This window comes from Triturus cristatus, chromosome 2_1 (genome assembly GCF_964204655.1).
Source record: "Triturus cristatus chromosome 2_1, aTriCri1.1, whole genome shotgun sequence".
Taxonomy (NCBI): Eukaryota; Metazoa; Chordata; class Amphibia; order Caudata; family Salamandridae; genus Triturus; species Triturus cristatus.
This window is the reverse complement of record NC_140581.1, coordinates 486,631,809-486,656,752: the sequence shown is the minus strand read 5'-3', so window position 1 is coordinate 486,656,752 and position 24,944 is coordinate 486,631,809. Positions and strand designations below refer to the sequence as shown.

At 45.6% G+C, this 24,944-nt stretch overlaps 1 protein-coding gene across 1 annotated transcript in view; it reads right to left on the bottom strand.

Moving 5' to 3' along the window:
• The window catches only part of LOC146865519 (low-density lipoprotein receptor class A domain-containing protein 1-like), a 457,847-nt gene that overhangs the window by 2,611 nt on the left and 430,292 nt on the right, over positions 1 to 24,944 (bottom strand). Inside the window, exon 6 of the mRNA XM_085632335.1 lies at positions 138 to 260. Coding sequence (XP_085488461.1) covers positions 138 to 260 — 123 coding nt within the window. The remainder of the gene's footprint in view (positions 1 to 137; positions 261 to 24,944) is intronic.

Below are 24,944 nucleotides of genomic sequence, written 5' to 3'. Positions count from 1 at the left end.
AATTGTTTGTGCTTTTATTTCTCTTTCACAATCCTTCACTGCATTAGGGGATTTGTCACAATGATCCATGGGATGTGTTCCAAATATACATTTCTAATAGTCAATATTTTTCATAAAGCAGTAGATTTAGTTTTTACCTGATTCATCTGAGCAGTCTCCACAATCATTTCTTGTGTCACAAACCTTGTCAACGTACGTCCACGTTCTTTTGTTTGCACAATTGAACACCAAGCCGTTTGGGAGACTACTGGGTAATTTACCTGCCAGAATAAGAAAGACACTCCACTTATGAACTTAATATTTCTATGAATTATTGCATTCATTTTTTTATTTTTTAAGTTTTAAGATTGAAGTGTGTAAAGTCAACATGGTGTTAGACCACTTCCTGGAAGAAGAAGAACATCTGAGTATATAAGTAAAAAACATAATTAAATCATATACAATTAATATACAACAAAATACAAGCATAGAGAGGCAAATTAAATTATAGTGGGGGCTAAAAGATAACTAAACATATCCGTGCCAAAATATGGAGCATATAAGATTAAATGATCATTTTATTTTATTTTATTGGTACTTCTAAAGTGGACTGAGCCCAAACACTTCCTAGCATTAAGAGAACTAATAAATCAAACACAGCAAGTAAAACAGATTAGGAGAACAAGTGAGTCTCTAGTTCCTTTCTGAAGGTTATAAACAGTGATATCTGTATTAACAATAGTCAAGACAGTTGATTCCAGACATTGGCCGCTAGAAATCTGAAAGAGGGGCCACCCCCTCTGATTATAACAATCATCAAAGAATTCTGTGATCCAGAGACAACAATAACGTTTTCTTTTAGCCTTAGATAAGTGGTTGTATTTCCTTATACATCCTACCAAACTGCTTCTTTCTGTATTCATTGCAGTTTTAGTTTGAGCTCAGTCCTCAGGCGAACGTATAGACTGGTACAGTAGTCTGATTTAGATAACACACAGGTGGCATTAATCAAGGGATATGTGTTGTCCAGAAGACAAGGAATTACTCTTTTTATCAGTCCTAGTGCATGGTGCTTAGAGCCATAGGCAGAGTTAATGTGCACGGACAAGGACACATCATTATTTTTCCTAGCAGTTTGGCTTTCGGTGCTGGGAGTGGACGAAAACCCATAGCGGTAGGGCAGTATGTGTCATCCCAACGACCCTTGTCTCAACCTAGAATCAATAATTCCATTTTATTAAGTCTAACCTTCAAATAATTGAAAGCCATCCCTACATGAATACCTACAAACAGCCATGGAGATTAGCAAGTGAAGATTGATAGTGTTGGTAGTAACTGACCCCTTACAGTAGATGGTAACAGCTTTGCAAAGTGAAAGATGTCCGTGTTAGACAGCGTCCCCATTGGCAATCATATCTTGCAGCTTTGGGGAAAGCAGGCATGGCCCAAGAGAGCGCTCCCTTCTCCCCTGATGTCTTCCCTAATAGAAACCTTTTTTTTTTTTTAGGAACACTGGTTACTTTAAATGCTTTAAAAAATAGCTTCCCATTTGGGAATTCAAACCCAGGCTTTGTGGTCTGTTGTTCCTTGCAAGTCACCATTCCTATGTTTGTAGTAAATCATAGGGGGCTGTAAATAGCGACATGCCTAATTGATATTTATTAGGCAGGCCATTCTGCGACACTCTGGGACTGGACATTTTGTGACTTGACATAGGAAGCATGGCACATTTCAGAGAGATCACAAATAGTTGTTGTTCAATTTGTTTCCATTATTTGTGCCCTCTCTGTTAGCACATCAGGTCCTATGTCCCAAATTGAAAGACGCTCTCAGATAAGGTATCAACTAACAATATTCTTGATATTTCCCTAAATACTCATTGCCTTTATTGCTTAATCCCTGAATGCCTATGTTGTCTACACAGGAGAACAAATCTATACCCTCAGGGAGAATATTTCACTGGATCTACAGAGGTCCCATCAGCCCTCACTCATCACTTTCAGATCTATTCTGTACACTGGTACCTGGTGCACTTATATTTAAAGCAAATCCCATGTTTTGAATGTAACTCTGAATAACATTCTCTTTATCTGCTTGTAAGAGGACTCCCATAGATATATCATACCAAAGAAACCCCACTAAGGAACATCATGGGTTTTGCTTTTCACACTTGTTTATGTAGGTTGAACTCCTACTCTGCTACAGTAATGGAACTCTATGTAGGTTATAACCATTATCTCTTGTCCTGTCATATTATATGAGCACTATGGAAATTAGTTTGCAATACTTATTTGCATGTATAGGCAGAAACACTAGCCAGATGGCACTGTATGCAAGTGCAAATTGACTGAATTAATTAAAGCCCCTCCCCGTCAAAAAAACGTAAAACAAAAACTTGAAGGATTGAAATCACTGAATTAGTGTCTTTGGGAAAAAACAGTAATGCGTCAATATTGTAGTGTCAGTGGGGAAGTCCGGGTGCCTGGGGCCCCATTGCATATATAGAAAACGGAACCCATAACCTACTGTTGGATATTAAGAAGGTACCACAATTGGAGTATACAGGGGCCTTCACAGCCCTTCACCCCGAGCCGTGGTGCTGCTACACTTTCGGCACCATTGATATCTAGCCCCGCCAGGGGAATCTTACAATTTATTCAATAGTATCTTTTAAAACTATTTTTATTGAGTTTTATCTCTTAGAACAAAACAAATATAACATGCCATCAGCTGTTGCATACAACAAGTTTGATTACACCTAACCAACACTGAATTTTAAAGCACACTTTCACGCCCAGAGGTATCTTGACACTGATAAATGTTTATTGTTGTCCAACTCGCTAGCACTCATTTGATGGCTATCTGGAGGACAAAGCTGAGTAGACTCTCTGGATTCAGATCTGGTAATCATGGGGCCAAACAGAAATCTCTGCAGTGGATGTATTAGCCCCCAGAACCCTCAGACCTGCCAGGTTTAAGGGTCTCATTACAAAGGCAGTCAGACCGCCATCGACAGCCTATCAGTGGTGGTCCGATCTCCGATAGTCCTTCGGGCCAACCGCAGCATTCCAATGTGTGGCGGTCAGCCCGCATCGGTTGGAGGCAAGACCGGCACCTCTGACAGGATCTCACCACCTCCCCACTGGACACTAGTGTCTTAGAAGAGATCTGCGCGCATATGTGCAAAATATTACATACATTACAGAAGTACACATATACCATATTGAAAACTTGGATCAAAAGATTAGCCCATGATTCAAGTTTTCAATATGGTAGATGTGTGCTTCACCAATAAAGACGGCATGGTGGTCTGTGGGGGACGCATGTTTTCCACTGGCATCACTACTTTCCGAACAATAATGCATGTAATATTTTGCACATATGCGCGCAGATCTCTTCTAAGACACTAGTGTCTAGTGGGGAGGTGGCGCAGCGCAAACTGGATACGCTAACCAACAGTGAGTTACTGTTCTCCTTTTTTAGGTTGGACAAAAGGCTGACATTCTGGATCCAGGATAAGTATATCCCAGGACCAGGTAATTGGGTGCAGCTACCTGCTCTGCAAGAGTTGCTTACCTTGAACCAGGGAGGGAATCTCCTTGGTGTCCTGAAGAAAGCCTAGGACCCATAGGGGCCGTAGCTTACAGGCTGAAACATGTTGGCATTGACACTAGAGTCATAGGTCCATTAAACCTCACAACCCCAATTTATCTTCGTTTTAATATCCCCTGAAACTCCGCTATTAAAGGGATACCTGGAGTTTTCGGAGGATTTTCAATCTTTAAACCCCTTGGCCTATTCTTCTAAGTGCTCCCTGAGACATGGTCGAGCCCACCCTGACTTTTAGGAGTCAGGGTGAACCCGATGATGAAGCATGACACTATTAGAGTGTGTGAGGATTAATTAACAAAAAGGAATTGCTCCCACTCTCACAATTAAACTAGTGATATATCTCCAAAAGAGAATAGTGCCCAATTTATAGTGTTATTAGGTGGGATACCTATTGTGAGTGCTAGAATATTTATTCAAAATATTGTGTCCTAAAGTACAGTATTCGTGCCACAATTTTTAAACAAGAGCATACTAAAAATACTGTTAGCATGGTCAATAAACCATATAGCATAAAAAGCCCTGTCATGTTATAAGCCAGAATATCCTAAACCCCCTCCCTTCTACTGACGCTAAATGATTATATATCAAAGATCTCTGGGATTTGTGACATACTGTACCTTAACATACACAGATGGACGTTCTACATCTCAGCTGACGTAGCACTATTGTCCCAGAACTCTCGCTCCATGTGCTTGCTTAAACACTTTTTCTCAGTTATATGACAAGAAATGTGTGTTCACAAACAGCAGCTGCGTTCTCGTGTTGTGTCTAGGTGCTAGTGCCTGACCAGAGAGAATACCAAGGGACATTGCTGTTTGACCTTGTCTGTGGTGCTCAGACTGAATCCCAGGAAAATACCAGAACTCAAAAACATATGCAGGTTCTGTGTGAAAGTACAGTGTGGCACAAAAGCAAGCGTGATTATATAGTAACGTGTGCAAAAGAAGGTGCGGCCTACAACATGCACAATTTTGCTAACATAAGGAAAACTACAATGGGTCATGCGGGAAACACATGACAGTTAAATCTCTTCTCTATCACATTGACTTCTAAAGCTCTGAGTCAAATGAGTCATGAGAATATCTGCTTCAGGCTTCTCCACTCTGGACTTGTCCAGCTGGTACAAGAGAGAGTGTCAACAGCCTTGATTCTAATTCCCTCCACATGCCCAGGTTTGCTTGTACCACTGCTAGTTTGTTTGACCAGATGATGAGCCTGCAGTTGGACAATCTGTCAGGCCAAATGTACAGGAAAACTAGCATGAGGAAGAGTTCCAGGACTTATATTTTCTTGATCCTGTTGCGTGACTGCCAGAAAGCAGCCCGTTTTTCAGACTGCCAAGCCATCCATGCAGAGCTCCAAAGCTCAGTCTGCCAGAGTAGTCAGTAAATAGCTCTGCTTGATGGCTGGGCTTCCATGGGGATCTGTTGAAAGTTGCTATGAATGTCAGCCACATGCACAAATCATCCTTCAGGCCTTCCCCTACACTGATGAAATTGTATTTTAGAGTTGTGCCGGCAGTTGCTTGTGTGATGCCCCTCGCAAAAACTCTACCTGCTTGGATGATATGGACTGCAAAATGAAGCTTCCTTCAGTGTGGCCTTTTTCTTCAACATTATCAGCCAAATGTCTTTGGAGAAGGACTCAACCTTGTCCTTTGGTAAACAGGACATGCTCTCTTTGGTTTCAAGACCAATTCCTAGGAATGTCAACTGGGTTGTGGGACCGTATGTTTTGCTCAGAACCAGAGTGACCGCTTTCAAGGCTGAAAAAGCAGTAGGGGTGGCACTACAGTTGTTGGTACCACTTTTGTCCATGAAAAGAAAAATCGTCCAAGTATGGAGATTTCCTCCTTCAGACTCTGTTTGATCTGTGGCCCACTCCTGGAAAAAGCTGATCTTTTCAAATATGGTGCATGATATCGAGCAACCAGTGGGCAACTCATGGACATGCATCTGTCATAAGAACATTTGCTGTTAACTTCAATCCTGAGAACTGGAAGCTGTTGGGGTGAACTGGCAGTAGTCGGAAAACTGACTCAATGTACACCTCTGCCAAAAGGACATCTTTCCCATCTGCACATATTCACTCCAACGCCTCATCGAGAGTAGCATATGAAACTGACCAAAAGTCAGGTTCGAGTCAGTGATTCACTAAACTGCCCTAGGGGTAAAGCAGGTGGTGTATGAGCCAGAACTTTCCCTTTTCTTTTTTTTGGTACAACATTAAGCAGAGACATAATGAAGTCATGTAAAGGATGAGTGCTGAAGGGGCCTGCTATCCTGCCTAATTCTTTCCCTTTTTTGATTTTTTGTCAACCATCACTGAAGGCAGGTCCTTAGCGAAACATAGGTTCGGTGCTGACCTGCCTGACTTGGGTCCTTGGTAAGGGATGAGGAATCATTCTTTGAAAACTTTCAATAAAGAAGTCCCCTGTCTGATCACTTGGGATAAGTGTTGAGGAGGGCATTGAGTACATCAGTCCTGATTTGTGAGTGGCCTTTAATCAGTGTTGCTTAGAGTAGGAGAGAGGTTTCCATACAGCTTTTGGTTGGTGGCTAGTTACAAGCAAAGGATGGGTAGCCAACACCACAGGTGGCACAAATAAACTTTGTGCTAGGCTAGGGCCTCTCCACTCTGCTGTGTTGTAAAAGTGTAAACATGCACCTTACAGTTATTTGATGCTAATTTTGTGTTGTGTGGCGCTTCGGTGGCTTTCTAGCTCAGACTAGTAGAAAGAACCGTAAAGTTAGTCTGTACCAAAAAGTGAATGTTTGTGTGTTAATATATAAACAACTCTGCGCACATTTGTAATGACAGTATAACATGTTTCAGTTTCATCTTGTAGTATGAAAAATATTTTATGATATTCTCTGCCATGTACCCCACTAACTTCCTTTCTCAAGCTCTACAGAATCTAGAACAAATGTTAACATCACTTGTGCAGTTTATTCCTTACTATTCTTTACATTAGTTTGAAACATTTACACAAGCATTTACATGCTCCATTTAGTACAAACCAATGCTCTTTAACAAGAAAGAATACATAGAGAAAAGCTCATAAATTGATTCCCTTCCTTTCCTCATTATTACCTTGTAATCCCTACATTGAGTGAATTGTTGGCATATTCATAGATTAAAATGCATACAAAAAAATAATCAGGGCCTTATTTAGAGTTTGGCAGACAGGATCCTCAATCACAAATGTGGTGGATGTCCCATCTGCCATATTACAAATGCTTTGTAGCCTGTGGCACATGTAATATCTCTTACGGGCTATGTCTCATTTTGGCTGAGTATCCCGTCTGCAATACTCTAAACAAAGCCCTTAATTCTACATATTTAACATATTCAGACTACAATGATCTCTTAAATGCAACATACCAATTGGCTTTGTCAATGCTTCTTTTTAAACAATTGACTTATCTGTAATGAATTCCTGGCAAATTAATGATTATTAAACCAAACATAAAATACAATGGAGAAAAGGTAATACTGCTCCGACCCCAGGTTTATTGTGGAAATTTCTTTGGTTAAAGCTGATGTAGCGCAAAATCCATTTTCATTTGTAGGGGTGCATTATAATCACACATGTAGAACGTATCCGCATATAATCCTTTGTCGTGTTAACATAAGTGTTAGGATCTTGTAATGTAATAACATAAACGTAATGTGTTTAGGTCATTATGTAGAATACATGAAGAATTAATGTGGAAAATCAAATGTGACCAGCAGAAAACACTAACAGTAGCACTCGTGCTGTGCAACGGACAACCATTTATTATTGAATGTGTTTATTAATCGTGTCACTTTGTATGTAGGTAGGAATATTAACCAAATGTGCCTTATTTTCAATGCCAGTCCATTTCTCTTATGTTAGCTAAATTTGTAGGCCTGAATTACATTTCCATTGGCAGCTCTCGCATTATCATTAATAGTTTGAATTTCATGTGCATGTTGGATTCTGTTCTTTCTCACGTTTGTGTTGCAGGTGGAAGAAGTGCCCTTGTTAGTTAGAATAAAGCCTTTGTTTTAGAAGTTAGGCAAGGAGAGAAGAGGATACATTGGAAGTTAAGACCGATAAGGAGAACTGTTGTATTTTCTCACCGAAGGAGGCCTGGAAATCAAGGTCATCCCGTTGCTGTTTCTGGAGCATCGCTGTCCTGTGGAAAACTACCTATGAGAATGTGACCTGATCGGATGGTGTGACCCAAAAGGAATCCCGAGAAGGCACTTGTGATATTGGAACGTTGTAAGTAGGGAAAGAGCCCCACTTCTTCTTTGCCTTTGGAGAGAGAGCATCTTAGAACAAGCTCTGTCTCAGTGGCATTATGCTACCTGACCCATTGAAGTGGAGAGACTTCTAAAGAAGACTCCACATGCTGACACCTTAGTCTATCCTGCCCCGTAGAATGCTTAAATAGGGATGCAATGTTAACATTAGTGTAGGGATAGATTAATGCTTTATTTTCTTCAACCCTCGTTTTTTTTTTTTGTGTAAACAAACTTTATTCAGTTACAGCTCATCAATCAGGTGCCATATCAAGGATGAAACAGTGCCCACTTATGGTTGAATTAATTAGCGTCATTTACGTTAACAATTATACATTCCTATAAACATTGTCTCGTCTAACGTCTCTGCTTCGCAAAGTGCTCCTATATTCATCTATCTTAACAACAGTCCCAGGAGAATTGTGATCTATATCTCTATCTTGGGAGTCAATTTCATAAGCATCTGTGCTAATCCTCACTCATATTCATCCCAGCAGTCAATGGATTAACAAAATACTCCCTCCCCTCCCTCCCCCTCTCTAACTCTACCCACCCCCCTCCCACCGTCAGACATGTCGCTCCATCATCCAACTCTCAGTGTTGAGTGTTATTTAATCTTGTAGGGCATCTGGCATCGTAGTTCAAGAAAGTAGACATCCGCATAGGGGGAAACCCCCATGAAGCACCTGCCTACCATCACCTAAGTCATCCGCTCAGGAAGGGCAATGCTTCAATCCGTATGCACAAGCCCCCTCACTCAGTGGGTTGTTCGGTGTCATCATTCGGGCTCTTGAGTAAGTCCACCATCGCCACCCATGCTCTAGCCGCGTCCAACATTTTTCCATTATTGGTTCTCTGGGCCATTTGTAATCTAAAAATCCCTTCACAGTCAGCCCATTTTATTAATTCTCGCAGCCATCTTGAGGTGTTAGGGGCAGTGGTCACCTTCCAATGGCCAGTAATTTCTCGTTTTGCTAGGACTAACCCCAAATCTATGAATTTGCTGGTAACTTTATTACGAGCAGTATGAGGGAACCAGTGTAGTAGACAGAAACCCAGAGTCAGATTGCTATCTCTATCCGTTATTTCACCTGGTGTAGTCGTTACCTCCCTCCAGAACCCGTCTATCAATGGACACTCCCAGAGCATGTGTAAAAATGTAGCGTTTTGTAGCTTACAACGCGGAGAGGCTGTTCGGGACCCGAAAAATTCGTTAATTTTGTGTGGGGTGAGATACACTCTGTGAAAGACATAAAACTGGATTAGTTGAAATCTCGCATGTCTAGAGCATTTCCACGCCCGTTCCATCAGTGCCTCCCACAGCTTCTCCTCTATGGGGATCCATTTGACACGCAGGCTCTCTAAGGGGCACCTGATCTCCTGGGTAATTTGCCTATACTGGCAAGTGACCGCTTTGATCGTCCCAGCCGCTGATACCACATGCTGGCATGGGAGAGAGGTCGGCGGTTCCACCATCCCTCTCCTCCAATGCTTACGGATGGTTGCTGTCAACGCAGCATGCAATCGGAAGTCATGCCGGGGCAGTTTGTGCCGTTCTAAAAAGTCCTGGAAGGGTAGGAGGGTGCTGTCCTCATAGAGGTCTCCAATAGTGGAGATCCCCACTTCTTCCCAATCTCGCAATCTCTGCCAATCTACCCCATGTGGCAATGCCTCACAAACCCGCAGCGGGATCTCAGGTGCATACGGGAGTCCCACTTTGGCTCTTCTGTTGGCCTGATTCCAGCACCGCCGCATCACCCACAGATCCCTCGGGGCCTGCCTTTCGCATAAGGAGAGCCAGAGGAGTTCGCGAGAAAGCTGCCGCAAGTCCAGGTCCATGCCCCCATGGGCTTCTCCAGTATGTAGTCTCCGCGCCATTCACTTTGTGAACCATTGGAATTGGGCTGCAGGGTAATAGGCCTCAAAATCAGGGACCGCAAATCCCCCCTTCCGCCTAGGTCTCAGCATGGTGGTGAGCACTACTCTGCGCCTCCCAGAATCCCATAAAAATCCCGTAATCATGGTGTTGAGTTGGGTGAAGTATTGTCGCGGTATCCATAGTGTTAGTGAGCCAAAGTAGTAAAGTAGTCGAGGTAGAGTTACCATCTTTAGCAGCGCCACCCTCCCCGCTACTGAGTACCCCAAAATTAAAAGTTACTCCTGGTGGTTTGTATTGCTCTTCCAACATTACCTTCTAATAGGTCGGAGGGTACATGATAAATCCGCACTCCTAAGTAAGTCAGGCAGCTGCTTTCCCACCGCACGCCTAGTGCATCTGGTGGTTCGCCTCTACCAATCTGAGCAGGAAACAGGCACGTCTTATTCCAGTTGACTTTGAGACCCGCCACTCGCCCCAATTTGGCCAGCAGTTCTTGGGCGCCCTGTAACTCATCTACAGCGTTGGCGAGGAACATTAGGAGGTCGTCTGCATATAGGGCAATGAAGTGGAACTGACCCATCCCGTCTAGGCCTTTGTAGTATCGCCCCGATCTTGCTGGAACAGCCAGTGGTTCCACTGCCAGTGCGAACAGGAGGGGAGACAGTGGGCATCCCTGCCTCGTACCCCTGCCCACAGTGCAGGCCTCTGAAATTACTCCCCCCCCCATGCGCACCCTGGCAGTCGAATGGTTGTACAATATTGCCGTCCAGGTCATAAATTCCTCGCCCAGTCCGAAAGCTCGTAGGACCCTAAACAGATAGGACCATCAAGACTATCGAATGCCTTCTCGATGTCGATCGACAGGATGCAAGCCTCATCCCCTTCGTGCATTGGGTTGTCCAGTAGTTGGCACAGTCGGCGTATATTCATGGCCGTATTCCGGGAAGGGATAAACCACGCCTGGTTGACATGCACAAGTGCTGTCATATGGGTCATCAAACGGCTGGCTAAAATGCGACTTAATATCTTGTAATCTAGGTTGAGTATAGCGAGGGGGCGGTAGGCGGTGAGATCCCATGCTGGTTTATCCGGTTTGAGGAGTGGTATGATTATCGCTTCCCTGGTTGAGCGAGGCAAACAGCCATCTTGCTTTGATCTATTGTAGAGGGCTAGCAGGCGTGGATCTAAGATATCCACATATGTAGCATAAAACTCTATTGGGAGCCCATCCGTGCCAGGGGTTTTGTTTCTGGCCATGTGTTTTATGGCCCCCCTGATCTCGCCCAGCTCTCTATCTCAACCCGAGATCTCTGCATCATCTGCCTCGATTTGGGGGAGTTCTATATCCAAGAATCCCTCCTCCTCTAATACCCGTGGATCTAATTGACTTTGATACAAGGTAGTATAATATTCCAGGAACTGTGCGTTAATAGCTTGTTGCCCGAAATAAATTGTTCCATCTCCACCTCGCAGTTCTAAGATTGGTGTCCCTCTGCGCGCCGGATTGGCCAGCCAAGCCAGCAGCGCCCCAGATTTGTCCCTCTCAGCATGTGCCCGAGCCGCGTACGCCCTGTAGTCAAAACATCTCAAGCGTTCTACTTGGGTCGCCAGTCCTTCCTTGGCTGCCATAAGATCCACCTGTCTGTCCTCTCTTTCGGGTCTATCTCTTTCCACCTCTCTGAGCCACTGTTCTGCTCTCTGTATAGCGTTTAGCAGGGTCCTACGTACCCCAACTGCTTCCCCAATACAGCAGCCCCTTATCACTAATTTGAAAGCATCCCATTCATTGTACAGGCTGGTGGTCGTGTTAGTGTTATTCTGGAAGTACTCCTCTATAGCAGTGCCTATTGTGGTTCTAAAGACCTTGTCTTCCAATGTCTCTGGTCGGAGACGCCAACTGGGGATTGTGGGTCTAACTCGCACCCAATTCAGAGATACTAGAAGGGGATTATGATCAGCTATCGTCCTGGCTAAATACTCACTCAGTGTAGCCCCTACATGTACATCCGTGAAACATAGGATAGAGTCCAATTAAACATGCAGCTCATGTAGAGCCGAGTAATAAGAGTAGTCCCGTTCTCCCGGATGATGAGTCCTCCAAGTGTCTGTCAGCCCCCAGTGCTGTTGCCAGTCTCGTCGGGCTTCTGCTATTCTATGTGTGGGAGCGTCAGGTAATGGTGGATGGGATCGGTCCAGAGCAACCTCAGTAATGCAATTGAAATCTCCCCCCAAGAGCACGGATGCAGTTAGAACTGGCGCCAATGTCTGAGAGAGCTGTGCAAAGAAAGCAGGCTGATCGACATTAGGAGCGTATATACTTCCTATAGTAATTTCTCGGCCATCCAGGCGCCCCGATACCGCCACGAATTGGCCCTCAGGGTCTATTATCTGCCACACATTGAAAGGGGACCCCCGCCCGCACCCATATTAGGGTCCCTCTGGCAAAGGCCGAGTACGTAGTATGAAACACTTGCCCCCTCCAGCGGCACTGTAGCGCTGCCCCTTCTGTCTTCGTTAGATGGGTTTCTTATAGTAGTGCAATTTGCACCCCTCTTCTTATCAAATAAGCATGTATTTTGTGCCGCTGGCCCATAGCATAATTCTCCCATAGCGACATGTCTGACCCCAACCCATTTGCCCCCAACTGTAAACTCTACCCAACTCACACTCCCCAGGACAGGTGCACAAGAACAGGTCCCCATCCAAACAAAGTCATTCAAACAAGAAATCATAAAAGGTGGTGGTGCGTGCTCCGCTTCTGTTGGCCTCAGAACCCCCCCAGCCTTTCCCCTATATCTATTTCTCTCAGTAGGCCCCCATGATACACACATGCCCTCCCGCAGTGCGCCAGTTGGGTCTCTAGGGCCAAGAGTCAATATTGGTCATCCTACCATCCTCTCTCCATACAACCTGCGGGCCGATCATCCAAACACACCATCCGCTGTCTGTGGAGTAACGTCCGGAAGTTCAGTATCAGAGAGCCCATGGGCACTGCTCGATCTCGAGCTCTCAGTTCTGTCTCTCTCGTGGTCCGTGTTGTTGCTAGCCGGGCTGACATCACCGTGGCTAATGGCTGCCACTGCTTGGACTGCTCTGTCTCTTTCCTGTCGCCGACCAGCAAGAGAGAGGGCCCTCTGTGGTGGCGGAGTGCAGGACAACTGCCGTCGGGGCGAGTTCGGATGTGGAGAGCGTGCTTCGCTACCGCGTCAGGTTTCCAGCCAGTCCCAAGCATCCTGCGGGGTGAGAAAGAAGTGTGTTTCCGCCTCTGAAGTTACCCGAAGGCATGCCGGGAACACCATGGCATAGGGGAGATGGAGCTGGCGCAACCTCCGTTTAACAGCCAGGAAGGAAGATCTCTGTCGCTGCACTTCCCTAGTGTAGTCCCGGAAGATCATCACCCTGCTGTTCCCGATCTGTAGATTACGTTTCTCATAGGCTCTTTGTAAGATGAAGTCTTGATCCCGATAATGTAGTAGTCTCACCACCAGTGGGCGGGGTGGAGCACCAGGTTTAGGTGGTCTAGCCGGGACCCTGTGGGCACGTTCCAGTGCATAGAAGGGGGAGAGACCCTCCGGGGCCACAACCAATTTCAGCCAAGTTTTCAGGTACTGGACCGCATCAGCCCCCTCTTCTCATTCCGGGACGCCTACAATACGGAGGTTATTCCTTCTTGAGTGCCCCTCGCTGTTTTCAGCCCTCATTTCTAGCACTTTGACCCGGTTTACCACTTCTTTCAGGGTATCTTGTAGGGTGGCGTCCGTGTCCGGCATGTCCTGCATGGCAGTCTCATTGGTCACTACTCTCTCTTTAAGTTTGCGGTGTTCATCTTTCAGTAGGGTGAGATCCATCCCAATGGCGTCCATCTCCGCCTCCAGTGCCTCTCGCGAGGAGGTAATGGCCTGCATGATTTCGACCAGGGTGGGGTCCCCGGGCAGTCTCTCCCCACGCCCTGCAGACGCACTCTCTTCGTCGTCAGTGTGCTGCTCCGGTTCGTCCATCCGTAGAACCCCAAACCCCTTTTTCCTGGATACCCTTCCCATCATGTGATCCGTTGGCGAGATTGGCAAACCGCTGGATGAATTTCCACGAGTCGCAAACTCCCAGGTCCTGTGTTATGTGGACACACACCAGTGACTGCAATGTCGTCAGACCTCCAGTCCTCGTGAGCCTTCTCAGGAGGTGTCTCCGCTTAATGGCCGCCAGAGACGTGTGTGGGGCAGGCACTGTCAATCTGCAGGGGCTTTTGGTAGGTGCCTCAAGGGTCTCAGGAGTGTGAGGGTAAACCAGTCAGGACCGTGGGTCCAGCCCCAAACAGAGGTCCAACAAACCGGCAGCCACGTAGTCTGAGAACTGTAATGCCCCCCATCAGCAGGGTCCGGGCCCAGTATCCCTCATTCGCTTTGGAGGTGCGTGCCACGACCAGCCCAGTCAGTGCAGCACTCACATGTTTCTAGGGGTTATACACCTCACGCCCCTCACTGGGTAGGCCTTCCCTCCAGGTTCAGTATATCAGTGTAGTGAGCAGCTCCTCATCCCAGTCGGGGCACCATTTTCCCCCTCAGTTCCAAACTTCAGTCTCTTTCCGGCGACGGGTTGCGGGCTATTTAACGCCTGCTAATTGCCCATGTGAGCCCCCTTATTGCCGGCCTGTATGCATAGATCCTCTGGGCACCTCTCAACGGGCCTGCGCAGGGTGTTCCTGAGCGCAGGCCACTGTGCTGCAGTCCGCCCCACCCGGCCTCACTGTGTTTCCTCTGCAGGTTAAGGACAGTCCGGATGAGCCCCTAGTCCCGCATGTGCTCCCCTCTCCGGCAGGCCGTAGATCTCCTGTGTGCCCGGTCTCCGGTACTCTCAGCTATTGGGTCTTCCCAGCCCGCTCCGATTCCTGACTGATATAGTAGCTTCCCAGAGTATAGGCCGTTATGTGTAGCATGTTAGGTCAGTTGGCATGATGTCCTTTGCAGAGGAGTCAGCCCGGCAGCGAACAGCCTCACCTCAGTGCAGCCAGACTCTCCCGCTCTGCCAACTTGAAATCAGGGTCTGCAGATTCTGGGCTCGGTTCCTTTTATTTGCTAGGAAGGTCCGTGCAAGCAAGTTACTCGCCACGCGCTCCACCTCGGTCAGGGTTATTAGGCGCTGAGCATCAGTGGTGAGGGCAGCTCCTCTCCCCAACTGGGAGCACCACCGTCCCCTCAGCTCCAAGTTCCAAGCTCTGGGCTCCTCTTCCCGCCTGACTGCGAGCCTCCAGCTCCCCTGTTCGCCAGCCACCCCTGCAGCCTAAGCTCACGGCGCGCAGCGCACTCTGATGTCCAGCGCTTGCACGAGCTCTCAAATAGCAGATCCGTGCAGATGAGATTTTTACAGCTGACTCGCACGAGGGGGCCTCTCAGCCGTTACCGGCACCTCTGTAGTGCCCTCTGGACCCCCGTGCCGCCATTTTAAGGTCAGGCATCGTCTATATCTTGGGCTCGCGCAGGTACCTCTTTAGCACTCACCGCAAACTGGCCGCTCCGGCAGTCTGTCTTACGGGTGAATTCCTGTCCAGGCTACAATCCACTCATCGCAGATGTCACCAGGGTTGATGGCCGTCTCCAAGGACAGGAGTGCCTGTCTCAAGTCGCGGCCGCCATTTTGATAGCGGCCGAGTCGGAGCACATCTCAGAGGGAAAGTCGCCTCTTTCTTCACCCTCAAGTACTCCAGCACCTCGAAACTGCAGCCAGGCGAGCCCCAAGCATTCCGCTACAGTACGCAGCGCTAGGGGCTACTTCAGAGGATCAGGATCACTTGCAGCAGAGGCGCCAAGCCACACCCCTTCTTCAACCCTCGATGCAGGGGAACTTGGACTCATGCTTTTTGATTCTCTGCATATTCATTCTTGAATTAATTGTCTTGTGTATGTTACACCGACTCAACTTTATTCCAGATTTGGCTTTATGTTGGTTCCAATGTATTCTATACCCTCATCTTGAGGTGTCTGTATGTTAATTTTTTTTGGCTTTGTAATAAATCAACTAACCTTACTTAGTAGTCTGTATTTAGAGAAACTGCGATTGTATTGATTGACATTGCTAACGACTTCTCTCCCCTCCATGCTTTCATGCTGAGAAAGTTCTAGAACAGATCTAGAACATACGGGCCCGGCCCCTTCAGTTGGTAACAGTGTCGGATGGTTCTCACATGAAGCGAGGGAAGAATCAAAAAAATTCTAGAAAGAGACCTAAAACCCCAGAGCCCCAAAATAGAGCCCATTAATCAACAGCGGAGAGCAACAGAATTTGGTGGAGACTGACGGAGCTTGATGGTACGGCGAGAACAGCAGTAAATGGAGGAGTGAGTATCAGTAAGGATGTGTTGTGTGATAGATTGTGGGAATGAAATGATTGTGTGATGTATGGCGCAATTGGTGTGAGAGTCGAGTGAATGTGGTTTCAAGCCGGACGTGGTCCAAGGATTGAGATTTGAACTTCAGGTCCCGAAGTGGCCTAAGATCCCTGAATATATGAAATGGTGTAGAAGACACCGAGGTATTGTGATTGTCTGACTGAAGAATTGAGGAGTTGTCGTGAGACGTCATCGACAGTTCCACCTAAGACAGGGAACTCTGTGTGAATGGGACGTACGGAAATCATTAAACCTTGTGTACAGAGGTGAACTATACTGATTCGGGTGACCAGTGCAGGTCGAGGGTTGCCATGTGTGGATGTTCTTGGATGACTGAATTCTATCATTCTTTTAGATGGCAGACAATTACGGAGTTTAAGACGATTGTGTGAGTGAAAGTATATGGAGAAATTGTGAAGGAGGGTGAGCCACTGTGAGGAGTAAAGGTGACATCACTATGTGCCGTGCTGCGATAGGTCGGTTGGTGTAACGCCACGCTGAGATTGGTTGGGACTCATCAGGAAGTTGTGGTTAGAAAATCTTGTAAGTTGAAAATTGACATTTCCACGCTATGGTTCATTTCAATTGGGCATGTTACACCAGTTGAGAGGAGTGATGTTTGCGCTGCGACCTTTGCCTACACCAATGCAGTTCGAGGCACTAGATGCATGGATGGGGGCAGCACATGCAAAGAACACAGAAAGATACCAAGGAAAGATAAAGAAAGCTTTGAGAGCATGTCAGGAAGCATGATGGGATGCATAGATTAAGAAATGGAGAGTAGACACCATTGAAGGAGAAAGGAAACAATGAGAGTCATACGGACGACAGCTTGTTGGTTAGATTGTTATTGAAGCGTCCTCCACCTTACAATCCACACTCAAAAAGAATATGAGAGTCGGCAAATACAGGGAACATGGAAAGAGTATCAGCATCTCAGACAGGTCCTATTGCATGAGTTGTGGGAAGGAATTCCGAAGGACTATGGGGAACAAGAGTGTCCGCCTTGGCAGGTGTAGAACCAAATGGAGTTATTTCTGCTTCACAGTTACAGGAAGCTCTTACGGTACTGGTCACCATTGGTCCTGTCATCTCTGTGTATGACCCAAGTTCATTGGGAAACCTTAGTCAGTGACAGCCGGCACTGGTGGAGGGAGGATCAGGAAGTACGAGTGGAAACGGTCCGTCTCTAGTGCCTATAGAATCTAGCACCCCTTTTCCAGCTACTGCTGATCCTTCAGGAATACGCATTGGTTCTAGTACTATACGATCTGTACCCGTGGTGAACACGAGCTCAGACTTAAGGATGTGGGAAACTTCAGTGAGGGGACCAGTAGATGTGATATCAGAAGCAAGTGCAAGTCAGGGAACCACTGGAAACCAACATGTCTTAGATGATACAGATTTACAGATTTAGAGACTTGGATGAGAGATCATAATAACAGTAAGGAAGGACAGAACAGTACATCGAGTCAGGGAACGACCAAGGCTGCAGTAAAGGTGAAATTATTGAATGTGTTGAGATTGAAGGCTTATTTAGACAAGATTATCAGTGGGAATTTGCCTTTCAAAAGAATAGAGACCTATGAGTCAAACTAACTGTTATTTGTAGCGAAGGATGTCACTCGCAAAGCGAGATGACCACATGAGAAGTTGTCAGAATTGGCTCCAAGACATGATGTAGATCTGTCTCGGATGAAAATGCTGCAGAGAAATCATAGGATTAACCACAGTGACCAGCAACTAGAGGAAAAGAGAGCAACAGGATTGAAAACACACATCCGGGAACTGATTAAAGGAATACTGGCTTGGAGTATGCTTGATAAGTAGGAGAAAAGGTGGTCTAAGAAGAAAAGTGTTAGAAAAGTGACAGGGGAAACACCACCTCTGGTAGGGGGAACACTGTGATTTGAGGCATATTCATTAAGAGAACTGCCTAGTGGAGGGCATGTGATTGTTCCTTGGAGTAGAGGTGATTTAGCTGCATTTACAAATGAGTTTCCTAGGTTGAGGGAGAAGCCTGATGAATGGTACAAGGAAGTCGAAGGCTTTGTTAAAATCTCATATGTGTTGTGGATTGACTTGAATACACTGTTTGAAATTGTGGTTCTTGGTCATATATGGTCTGTATGTAAAATTGCTAATGATTGGCCTGATGGAGGCTGAGCCAGAGAGGAATCCTGTAATTCATGGTCCTTCGGTCTTGGTCATGAAAAGGAAAGGTGTCCCTATAGATCCCAAAACAGGAATAGATATTGCCACGCTGAAAAAGACAACCACTTGCCATTTTTATCACAAGATCAGGCATTGGAAGTGCGAGTGTCACTTGAATCCAGCTAATCAGGTGCAAGAGGGAGATCTCGTGCAAGTGCTGGATGATGTGGTAAATACCGTGACAAGGCCAAAATCCTATAATGTGGGGAATCAAAATCAGCTAGTGCAAGTGCCACAACCTCAGAGAATCTCACAGAATAACCGAACATACCATCAGATGCCCTTTATGGAAGCGCTAGATGGATTTGATCAGCACCTGTCTCCAATGACGGTGCCTGAGGTGGGAGGAAGACCCATCTTGGAGCAATCTTAGAGGTAGACCAGAGTGGACAATATATAGAGGCAGATGTAGGTGGTCACGCCAATACATTCTTGATTGATACTGGTGCTACCCGTTCTACTGTGAGATATGCAGTAGTCCCAATCCTACCCCTCTTGGGAAAGTCAATCAAATTCGTGGGAGTTTCCAACAAAAGAATGACAAACCCATTGCAGAAGAGGTGCTGGTGAAAATCAGAACCTTCCAAGATCATCACCAGTTTGTGGTGTGTGACTTGAGTCCAGTCTGTTTATTAGGGCATGATCTTTTGTGGAAATTGAAATGTACCATTTATTGTACACCAAAGGGAATTGAGTTGCAGACTAATGATGATGATGACATCGCTTTCAAGCTAGCGAATCAGAACCATTGCATAGACATGTTTCCTTTACTGACAGTAGAGGATATGCCGCTGGACTTGAGAGACACTGTCTCTCCAGTGGTGTGGTTCGTCACAGGGGAAGAGATAGGACTGATTCAAGGAGTTCATCCAGTTCACATACAAGTCAAGCCTAATGTAGAGTTTCCAAGAACACCCCAGAATAACTTGACCCTGGAAACAGTGGTAGGAATTACACCTGTGATTGAGTCCATGATTATGCAGGGCTTGCTGAGGGAGATCATAGAAAGCCCATGCAATTCGACCATCATGGGATTGCAGAAGCCAAGTGGAAAGAACTGCATAGTTCAGGATCTTAGGAAAATCAATGCCATTGTGATTCCATGTTGTCCTGTGGTACGGAATCCGTCTGTGATCCTGTTTCAGATTCCTTGCGAAGCTGTCTGGTTTACTGTGATTGACCTGTGCCAAGCATATTTCTCTATCCAATTGCATGAGGAAAGCCAATTTGTATTTGCTTTCTGTTTGGAGAATCGTATCTTAACGTGGTATCGTATCCCTCAAGGGTATACTGAAAGTCCATCCATCTTTAATCAAGTCTTAAAGAAGAACCTTGAAAGCTTGATTTTGCCCCAAAACTCAGTGATTGTCCAGTATATCGATTACCTCCTAATTGCATCTACGACACGAGAGGCTTTCAGGGATGATACTATTGCCTTATTAAATCACCTGGCTGACAATTGACACAAGGTGTCATTGAACAAACTTCAGTACTGTCTGGCAGAAGTTCAGTACTTGGGTCATTGTATTGAGGAAGGTGTAAACAGAGCGAGTGGATGCGATCATGAAAATGAATCCGCCTACTACACAGAAAGAGGTCAGGATATTTTTGGGAATGGTTAGCTGCTGACAACAATGAATCCCAAACTTCTCCCTGATGGCGAAGCCTTAACAGATGTTGACCCACAAAGGTGTGAGCGACCGGGACCCTGGGATAACGACTGCCTAATTGCCTTCTTGGAGCTGAGAGAGTGCCTTTGTCGAGCTCCGGCTTTAGGAATACTAAAACAAAGCTTTTTCGCTATTTTGTTATGAGAGGGAAGGTTGTGCTCTTTCTGTACTCACCCAGACACATGGAGGTGCCCGTAGACCAGTGGCCTATTTTTCAGCTACATTAGATCTTGTAGCTTCAGCATTGCCCTGATGTCTAAAATCTATTGCTGCAACAGGTGTCAGCATTGAAAGGTGGGAAAGTATTGTGTTGGGTTATTCACTTACTGTATATGTTCCACACTTAGTCGAGCTCCTGATGACGAGGACCAAAACACAGCATTTGACCAATAACAGGTTGACAAGGTATGAACAGATTCTGCTTGCAGCAGAGAATGTGACCATAAAGCATTGTTCTGTGTTAAACCCAGCTACCTTGTTGCTTGTCCAAATGCTGATGCAGAAGATTGTGACGACCATGACTGTCTGGACGTTACTGAGCTTTCCACCAAACCGAGACCTGAAATTGTCGATGAACCATTGTCTGATCCTGATCAAGTTCTGTTTGTTGATGGTTCATGTCTAAGGGACAATGAAGGTAATCTGAAAGCAGAATTTGCTGTCGGTGCCATTTCTGGAGTTGTGGAAGCTGCTTGTTTACAGGGCGTATATTCCGCACAAGTAGCTGAGATCATTGCCTTGACCCATGCATGCCTTGTCTCTGAGCAAATCTGAGTCACCATCTATACCAATAGCCAGTACGGTTTGGGTGTGGTTAATGACTTCAGACAGCTAAGGTCTCAGAGATGGTTCCTGACGACATCAGGTCTCCCATAAGGAACGGGGAATATGTGAGACAATTGTTGGAAGCCTTGCAACTGCCAAAGGAAGTGACAGTGGTGTAGTGTGCTGCTCATGGAAAGGGGAGAAGACTTTGTCACTGTGGGTAACCAATAGGTGGATGAAGTTGCTCGTTTTTGTGCCACACATGCATGCATTTTTAATGGGGAATATGTTGGTGAGAGCCCAGAGAAGACCAAACTCAGCATGATGCTAGCTATTGCAGATACTTGGGATGAAGTTAAGTGGTTACAATTGGAAGTAACTAATCAGGAACAAGACAGTTGGGTCAGAGCAGGTTGTGAACGGGGGGAAGATGACTGATGGTAGAGCAGTGCTACCTGATTGTTTGCTGAGTCCAATGGCTAGGCAGATTCATGGATCAGCTCTAAGAGGAAGAGATAAAATGGTCAGATTGTTCAGGTAGACTTGATTCAACCTGAGATTTCATGTGATTGCTGACGCAGTGTGCCACCGGTGTGTCACGTGTCAACAAATAAATGCTGGAAAGAAAGCTGTTGTTGCCTTTAGTCACATTGGAAGATCGGGTGTCCTTTTAGTCAGATTCAGTTGGTCTTTGTTGAAATGCCTGTGTGTAAGGGATTGAGATACGTTCTGATTGTTGTGTGCATCTTTTTACATTGGTTGAAAGCTTATTTCCAGCTAGAAGTTGTGATAGCCTCACAATATAAACGTTATTGTTGAGGGAGCTTATCCCGTTTTTCCGATTTCCAACTACATTGGAGTCGGATAGACTCCAATGGAGTTGGATAGAGGAACACACTTTCACTGCAAGATCATGAAGCTGTTGTGTGTTGCCTTAAACGTCAATCAATCAATCAATCAATCAAGAAATTTGTAGAGTGCGCTACTCACCCGGAGGGTCTCAAGGCGCTGGTGGGGGGGGGGGGGGGGGGGGTCCGCTACTGCTCGAACAGCCAGGTCTTGAGTTGCTTCCTGAAGGAGAGGTGGTCTTGGGTGAGTCGGAGGTGGATGGGGAGGGAATTCCAGGTCTTGGCTGCCAGGTAGGAGAAGGATCAGAGACCGCATTGTAGTTACAGGTCAGAGGCTTCAGGCATTATGGAGCAGACTAATGGGACGCTAAAGGCGAGGCTGGCAAAAGTGTGCGCTTCGACATCTTTAAAATGAGTTGCCTCTGGTTCTAATGAGTTTGCATAGCATTCCTGATAGAAGAACTGGGCTATTTCTGCATGAAATTCTCATGGGGAAAACGATGCGCATAAAGCGGTACAAAAGGAGGTGGTGATGGACGGAGCATCAGAACCAATCAAACACTCACACCCAGTCAACAGATCTGGGTTTGATCCATCACCGTTCTTTAGCCCACTCTGCCACCCCAGTTCAGACATGGCCATATGCAAATCAGTCTGACCCTGTGCCTCATGGGAACAGTCCAGCCCGAACTGCCAAGCCATGTCTTCCCTGGACCGTAAACAAGCTTCCTAGGACCGGTTTCTGGCATTTCAGCCGTCTTCAGCCAGGCTTGCTTGAATCCAGTGGCAAAGTGAGCAAGGGACTCACGTCTGAGCATACCCTGCCAACTTATGGCGAACAAAGCGGTACAAAAGGAGGTGGTGATGGACGGAGCATCAGAACCAATCAAACACTCACACCCAGTCAACAGATCTGGGTTTGATCCATCACCATTCTTTAGCCCACTCTGCCACCCCAGTTCAGACATGGCCGATGCGCATACCTGCAGTGCCGTCCACAGCATTAATAAACATCACAGATGGTTTGATCCTTGATTACTGCAAAGGATTGGCTGATGTGATTTGTTCTGTGTCTCACCAGGTTGAAGCTGCAACTGCACCTACATCGAAAGACCTCTGTCACGACTCACGGTGGTGGGGACCATATCAGATGATATTGGTGATGAATACTGCTGTGAGGTGTTGAGGCCTGCCAAACTGGATACATGCCTCACACACCTGATGAGTCTCGGAGCCCTCGGAAGAAACAGCTCCTCTCCCAAAAGTAATTACAGCCCTAGAAGCAAGATCACCAGAGAGGGCAAGCCAAGCTGTTAGGGTTCCTGAAGAGGCTGGATACCCACCAGGTCGAGCTGAAGGGGGGTCAAGCTACACAAGGCCCAGGTATAGACTCTGAGGGAGCGGTAACTTTGTGAGTGGTATAGAGTCTGACTCAGCAGAAGAGACTGGTGTGGAGATTGGTCATGTATAGTCAAGGAAGAAAGAGGTCGCAAATGAATCGTGGCCTGTGAGACAGAAAAGACTAAACTTGAGACTTGCATCTGAGAAAGAACTTACACCAATAAATGAATCAACTGAATCTGATCAGAGTGTGTCTGAACAAGCTGATGGGGGTGTGAGGAGATCTAGGAGAGCAAGAGTGCTGTGTCAGAGATACTCCTCTTCCGAGTGGACTTATCTAGCTACAAATGCTGGGGAGAGTGAGGTCTGAAGCTTCGATACTGATTGAAGAGATCTCGCTGAGAGTTCCTGGAATAGAGGCTAATAGAGGTTGAGTGGTTCACAAACTCTGATTTTGGAAGACATCAAATTCCCGAGGTTTGGAAATCAACCACCCCCTTAGGAGATTGCTGCTTTCCGAGCTGAACTGTTACAGCAAATCATTACTTAAATAGGGATGTCACGTTAGTGTAAGGATAGATAAATGCTTTATTTTCATCAACCCTTGATGAAGGGGAACTTGGACTTGTGCTTTTTGATTCTCTGTATATTAATTCCTGAATTCATTGTCTTGTGCATATTGGACCGACTCAACTTTATTCTCAGATTTGGCTTTATGTTGGTTCCAATGTATCTCTATACCCTCGTCCTGAGGTGTCTGTATGTTGCAGTTATTTTTAGCTTTGTAATAAATCAACCAACCCTACTTAGTAGTCTGTGGTTACTATGGGTCTAGAGAAACTGCAATTGTATTGATTGACATTGCTAACGACTTCTCTCAGCTCCACGCTTTCATGCTGAGAAAAAGTACCATCGACTTGGGGTTCTAGAACGGATCTAGAACATACGGGCCCGGACCCTTCAAACCCAGTATTGTACATTTGACACTTTAGAAACACTACCAGTTTTTCATTAAATGAAATCCTAACATTTAAAGATTTACTGCATTGAATGGCAATTTGCTCACATGTCCCCTTGATTTAATCATAGTACAGAGAGGGTGAGGCAGAATTATTATGACAGTCTTGACTATCCTGATTTCAATATTTCTCTCTAATCTGCCTAGTCACTAAAGACATATGCTTGCGTTATTTAAAAACCCTTTGGTACCAGGGCGCGGCATTAATAAAGCATAATATAGTAAGCCTTTTGAGCACTTCCTCAAATACTTAGATTAAGTCGAAAAGCAAACCGCAAATGGAGTACACATTGGGTACATAGTGATGTCTCCCATATGTATACACTGTTGTCCTGATAATAGTTGATTACTCATGCTTACCGTCTTCATTCATGCCAATTTTGCGGTTAAGAAAACAAGTGAGATTAATTTGCAATGTTGTCCATTTCACCCACTCATCTTATAGACAAATCGAGCTCTGTAAATTATCACAACGCTTGTTATTATCAGTCCAGTTTAACACCCATAACTGCTTATTCTTACTGTGTGTAACATGAAGTGAGGTTACATTAAACATGTTTTTAAGAAAAAGCACAACTGTGATTTAGTAAAGTATAGTCCCGGGCCAATGGAATTATAGCATTTGGTGGCCAAGTGTTTTCCACATAATTATGGGCTTACTGCAGTTGCCACGTAAGCAATCTGTGCATAATGTTAGTTAAAAAAATATATATATTGTTCCCAAGTGAAACTGAAAAAAATATACTAAAAAAGTATCACATCTGGAGACACGCAGTGACAGACTTTTACACATTTTGACGGGGTCTCCCTTCAGTTTATGATTGCTGTATTCATGTATTAAACAGGTACTGATGAGATGAAACTTGCATTATAGCTTCGCCAGCAATTATTTAAGTTAAAACTAAAATAATGCAGCAATAATCCTACCACAGAATGTGTTGCAGGTGTGACACAACATCAGAGC